Here is a 6,331-nt window from a genome sequence, read left to right on the forward strand (position 1 = left end):
GCGATCATGCAGGTCACATGCACACTTCACAAGATCTCAACTAGATTCGACTAAGTATGCAAGGTTTGTGAAATTAAATGCTCATTAGTCATTCAAAGATTTGTTTCAATTATATAAATGCGTATTTGCGGAATGCTGGCGGCAAACGAGAAAGTATTATAATGTTTGCCTTTAATAATATTAAAGCAATCGTTATAATACTTTTTTGTATACATTTTAATTCCTTTGTTTAACAGTTCTATCTGATTATTAGACTTCTATCCGTATTAGACCGAACTGAATGACAACAGCGAACAAGAGGGAGAATGTGAGCACTGTGTGCTCAGGCGCTGCCGCAGCCGTTCTCGGCGCCGTCAAAATAAAAGTCCCGCCTCGAACACATCAGCCAAACAGAAAAACTTATCGGCCAATGCCGATATTTGAAAAATGGCAGATATCGGCCGATATATCGGCCAACCACTATTAATCACTCACTGCACTTGACTGAATCACGTTTGGATATTTAATTAGAATCAGTTCATGTTTGATTGATACAGTGAAGACTATGCAGTGTTTTATTTAAACACTTTTTCAATTTCTGTAATATTTCTTACTACATGTTAAATAAACCTACTGTAGCTGAATAAATTAAAAGATTATTTTATATTAATTTGTTCTATTGTGTTTGTAATTTGCAACATTTTATTTTTTATAACAAAAAATGAAATTAAAATAGCTATATCAAGATACATATCGTTATCATGAAATACAATTTCTCATACTGTGTCCATCTGAGATTTTTTTTCAAATGAGCTTTATCAGGCTCCTATGAAAATACCATTGGAAAATGATTTAAAAGGGGAAAAAAAAAAATCTCAGAAAAATCTCAGATGGACTTTTTGCATGTAACGTCTTCATATATAATAAAATATTCCCCACTACTCGACATAAAGTATAACCGGTTTATATGTTGGCTCACCTTCAGGCTCAGTTGGAGAGTGGCTTCCAGGTTTGGTCTTAAGTATTTGGGGGCCGTGTCTGCAACCTCCACCAATGACTTCAGCACAGAGTCGTCACCACAGTAACAGGATTCATTCACCGCCTGATTGGAGACAAAGTGTGCAATGGTGACTATACAAGTGTTAATATACATGCCATCCTCGGCTCTTATGGTTCTCCGGTGTGAACTTGGCAAAAAGGCGCACTTAAAAGCACAACCACAGAGGGGGAACTAGTAAGCACCCTTTTCAATCATAAAACATCATCAAGTGACTGAAAGCACAAATTCAGAAGAGCAGGTGTGCAAGTTACGGAGTAAAGGTGTGGTTAGACGTTCTTCACCTGTAGGATGCCAGGAAGAAGATCTGAAATGTGTTTCAGCAATGCTGTGTTGCGCTCATTGGTCAGGATGAAGGATGAAGCTGCACGTGCAGCCAGGGTTCGAATCTGAAAATGGAAACAAAAAAACTTAAATTACAAAAAAAAATGTAAGGCTTAAGACCTTTTACATCGTGTTTGCCAGATTATTTTACTAAAAGATGCAGTATGTAATATTGACAGCTAGAGGTTGAAATGGGAACACACAATTAACTGCAAGTTTAAAGGTGCACTAAGCAATATTTGAAAAATGCTTTTGACCACAGTGTCGGACTGAGTCCCAAAACACACTCGCTGCCAATCAGCAATACGGGGCGTGTCTAGTAATGAAAGGGAGAAGAGAGTGCACAGGACAGATATTAGCAGATCGACTACAGATAGCGAGAGATGGCAGATAAAAAAAAAGGAAAATTTCAGGAGTAAAACATTAAAAAGAAGGGTTACGATCAGGCAAGAAGTAGGACCTGCGTAAATATTGCAGACCTGCCAACCTTGGAAAAAAAATTTTTTTGAGTACCATCAGCGTGGCGGGCGTGGGCGGGGGGTCTTTGGAGTGAGAGTAAACAGTTTTACTTTTTTTTTTTTTACTGTTTACCGTAGCCGTTTAGTTAATTTTTGCTATTTAGTTTTTTTTAATGCCATTTAAAAAAAGAAGAAAAAAAAAAAAACTCCAGTACACTTCTGTATAGAGCTGGGCGATATGAGCAAAAATTAATATCTCGGTATTTTTGGGCTGATTTGCGGTATACGGTAGCCTATATCTCTCAGTATTTTGTATTTGGATTAAACAAATAAAGTGAATGTAAGCATGCAGGCATAGGCCTATATTATGTGCAAAAAAGGGTTAAAATCACATTACATTGTAACATTGCAATCTAAAAACAAAAATAATCATTTTAAAGCAGAAGTTAAAGTTACTAAACTAAAAAAATAATAAAAAGCACAGACTAATTGAGTATAAAGGGTATTTTGATTACCCCATTACACTTTACAGTTAGTGCTATCATACAAATACACTTACTTGTAGGTTTAAAATTCTACATGCGTCACATTTATTGTCCAACTACAAATATTTCAGCAAAATGTATATTTTAGTCAGAGTTATTGCACTCCTATTTCATTGAGCTCTGTCTGTTTGGCGCGCATGCGCGCGGCAGCGCTAGTTCTAAATGAAGTCTGTGGAGTTTAGCGGAGAATCGCAAAGCAAAAGCTCATGCACTTCTGACAGCAAAATGGAAATATTTCCATGGCTTTTTTAACATTTACAGATGGAGAATATACCTGTGAAATGTAAGTTATGCATTAAGGAAAACAGCAGTAAGTTATGCATTAAGGAAAAGAGCACATCTAAAACATTAAACAGAGCGTCTCTGTCAGCCTCACACGCAGCCTTTCTGTCAGAGCATCTGACGGGGCGAGTGCGAGCTGCTTTGAACTGAAACTATATACTATAGGCTACTAGGAGAGAAATAAAACGCAGAAATTATTTAAATGCAAAACCAAAAAAAAAAAAACGCTCTGATTGGTTGAACTCTTAATTTTTTTTTTCTGTTGCTTGTTTTGAATACTGCGCGTGGACGGAGGCATCACCAGATTTTTGCATAGTTTAGAGTGACAAATCGTACCAGCGTACTTTGAGGTCAAAATGCGTAGCCGCTACGCAAAATGCATACAGGTTGGCAGGTCTGCGAATTGTTGAATAAAGTCGTTTTTTTTCTTTTGCTCACAAAAAGTATTCTCGTAGCTTCGTAAAATTACGGTTAAACCCCTGATGTCACATGGATTATTTTACGATCTCCTTGCTACGTTTCTGGACCTTGATCGTGTAAGGACTAGGGATGTAACGATTAACCGCAAGCCAGTTGAAAATAGCTTTCCAGCGGTGGAGAGAACTCAAGGAGCGGGAAGGCCTGTAATCAGATGTCGAGGTTGCTTTGTTTTTTCTTGATAGGTGAGATACGTTGATGTTTACATTGAATTACCATAATAACATGCATCACTTTCACTTATTGATGACATCATACCCTCGGCCGGCAGATTTCTCCATCGTCACTACCAGGGTTGTGTATGTACGTGTGGGGCGGAGTTTTCAAAAAATGTGCGCAGTCCTGTTGGGGTATGGGCGTGTCTGTTTTGGTGATTTCAAATGTCAACATCGTTTGGCAAAATTCGCTTAGTGCACCTTATACATACTCAAGATGTGTTTTATTCAACATATACATACGTATTGAAAATTTCTTTAAAAGAAAATATCTCCCTTTGTATTGAACTTTGAGTGTCGTACCTTGCAGACGTTGTTTATGCTCTAACAGCAACATTACACACTAACTAAAGTTAAAAAAGTGAAATAATTAACCACCCCTTTAAGACCTCAGTTTCTTTCTTCTGTTGGTCAAAAGAAATTATGAAGAATGTTGGTAGCCAAACTGCAGCCATTAACTTGTATACTATGGAAGTCAATGGCTAACGTCAACTGTTTCGTTACACATTCTTCAAAATATCTTCCCTCTTGAAGGTGAGTAAAAGACAGAATTGTCATTTTTGGGTGAACTACCCCTTTAAGACACTGACCTGTGGGTTTTCCTGATCCTGCATACACTGAACCAGCATACGCTTGATCACTTCCAGATAATGCTGCTGCTGATTGCCAAAGATACCTGGGAAGTTCCTGTATGATGAAACGGGTCAGAAACAGAATTCAGAATGTACTTTTACAACAAACTTATCCTGAATCAGTTTTGGGGAAGCAACTGAAACTGCAGTTGCTAAAATGTAAAGTTTACGCACCAGAAAATGTGCAGCGCTGCTTCTCGGAGGTTGACGTCCTGAGAGTTGACCGAATCGAACAGGAACTTGAGAATCTCTGGCCACTGATTGTTTCCGTCCTCATCTTGGAATAAAAACACAAGGCATTAGTTCACATTGACTCCATTCGGTGTGGCTGAACCGAAGTACGTTTTAACCAAGAGTTGACTAACCAATTAGATTGCGAGCGAGCTCCGCAGCAATATCGCAGACCTTCTTGCGGATGTTGGAGGAGCCTTCGGACTGGATTCCAGCGAGCAGCTCCGTCTTGATGGCCGTCTGCATGTCGATGGCCAGGCTGGGATAGACCTCCTCGAAAGACGAGGACAGCAGGCGCCGCAGCAGCACAGCTGCCATCTGCTTAACCTGTGGAGACACATTTGAGAGTTTTAGACACCATTTTTGCAGGGATGTGCTTTGGAAATAAAGCCGCAGGTTGAAATGTGGGACTTAAAAGTTCAAGGAAAACAGATGAACCGTTAGAGGGAAGTTTACAACTACAGGGCTGACTAATGACTGCAGCTTCCTGTCCAGGTGGAGACTGCAGACCTGCCAACCTCGTAAATTATTATTTTTTTGAGTACCATCATTGTGGCCGGGGCAAATTGCAAGATTTAATGTTAAATATTTTTTTATAGGTTAATAATCAGGGTCTGCACTCAGTTTGTGATATTCCTGTTTATACAGTATTTTAGAGTAAAAAGTAGGGATGCAACAATACAGTTAAGCCCACGGTTCAATAAATACCTCAGTTTTTTTTTCTTTTTTTTTTTTTTTTACCAGTTTTTGGTTTAGTTATTTTTTGCTATTTTTAAATGCTATTTTAAAAAAAAAGTAGTATTATTTTTATGGATTGGCCGTTTTTTAAGTGCTATGAACATGTAATGTGTGTTTCATTCACACTGGACGCCTGAGGGTGCCCTCGCGCAGAAAATCTACATATACATAAAAGAAATAGAACAGCCAGCTATCGCTTTTAATGACATTCAAAAAGAACATTAAGATAATAAACACTGTACTGCGACAATGTTTATCTGTATTCTTAAAACCACCTCGAGTATTTTAATAAGTAACGTTATTTATATAGCGATTTTATAACGTAACTGTATTTATAATCCACTGCTAATCGACTTAGCCGTTATTCCAGAGTAGAATTTATTTCTGCGTCATTCTGTGATAAGCCACATCAGATCAAGAGGGAAATTATTTTAAATATTTGTCTGGTGTTGTGCAGTAAAAGAATGTTATAATGTTCTTTTTTTGTTGTTGGACAAAAGGTTTAGTCATTACAAGGGAAGATGCTCGGCGTGTGTTGCTTTTTCAGATGCAGGCGTTTCCTCATCTCAGCGCGCAGACTCACGGACAAACAGAGCCAGCTTGGAGAGAAATAAAACGCACGGAAATTTAAAAGCAAAACCTCTTCATCTTTGCTTGTTTTGAATACTGCACGTGGACAGAGGTGTCACCAGGTTTTTTGCATAGTTTAGAGTTTAGAATCGTACCAGCGTAATTTGAGGTCAAAATGCGTATCCGCTACGCAAAATGCGTACAGGTTGGCAGGTCTGAGACTGTCAAAAATAAGTCTCTAGAGAACATCTTGGGAGATAACTTAACAAAAAAAAAATAATGCATTGTGCTGTCCTATATAAAGTATTAGCATTATGGGAACACTATGAACTAGGGGTGTGCGATATATATCGTCCGCGATAATATCGTAATTGTTGTTTTAACGATGTGCGATTTGACATTATCGAGTATTTTGCAAAAACCATTCAAAACATCCCTACACTCTGTACGCATACATTACGTGAAGTCTAGACTAGTGCGTGTGCGCATTTAGTGTGTTTTCTTTCACTGCATGATTCAGTCTATTAAAATGCATTTAGAATGATCACAAATTCAAGACAAGGCAGAAAATGTATATATTTATACCACTTCATATAGTTATTCAATTTCACACGAAGCGTGCCGTTTTTCTCCAAAAATTACCATGATTACAAATGTGACATTGAATTCAATAAACAATAAGTTAATTAAGAGACTTACGTTTTAGACACCATATTGCTTGTTTTTGCTCTATTCGCCAACAAAAATCATTCCGAATACAGCCACAGTGCTGTTTTGTGTCTCTGAGCAACATGACGGTGTTTCGTTCTTGAATGAATCAACT

General features: G+C 38.0%; 1 protein-coding gene across 2 annotated transcripts in view; it reads right to left on the reverse strand.

Moving 5' to 3' along the window:
• LOC107653674 (importin-5-like) overlaps positions 1–6,331 on the reverse strand; it is a 47,678-nt gene that overhangs the window by 26,279 nt on the left and 15,068 nt on the right. For both annotated transcript variants that reach the window (XR_001630254.1, XM_016440455.1), the window contains exons 3-7: positions 4,335–4,527; positions 4,144–4,246; positions 3,928–4,024; positions 1,321–1,425; positions 959–1,081 (exon numbers count right to left, since the gene is read on the reverse strand). Coding sequence is in view for 1 of the 2 variants with exons in the window: in XM_016440455.1 (XP_016295941.1) it covers positions 959–1,081; positions 1,321–1,425; positions 3,928–4,024; positions 4,144–4,246; positions 4,335–4,527 (621 nt within the window). In the remaining variant the exon portion in view is untranslated. The remainder of the gene's footprint in view (positions 1–958; positions 1,082–1,320; positions 1,426–3,927; positions 4,025–4,143; positions 4,247–4,334; positions 4,528–6,331) is intronic.

The sequence above is a fragment of the Sinocyclocheilus anshuiensis genome, unplaced genomic scaffold, assembly GCF_001515605.1.
Source record: "Sinocyclocheilus anshuiensis isolate Anshui unplaced genomic scaffold, SAMN03320099.WGS_v1.1 scaffold175, whole genome shotgun sequence".
NCBI classification, from domain to species: domain Eukaryota; kingdom Metazoa; phylum Chordata; class Actinopteri; order Cypriniformes; family Cyprinidae; genus Sinocyclocheilus; species Sinocyclocheilus anshuiensis.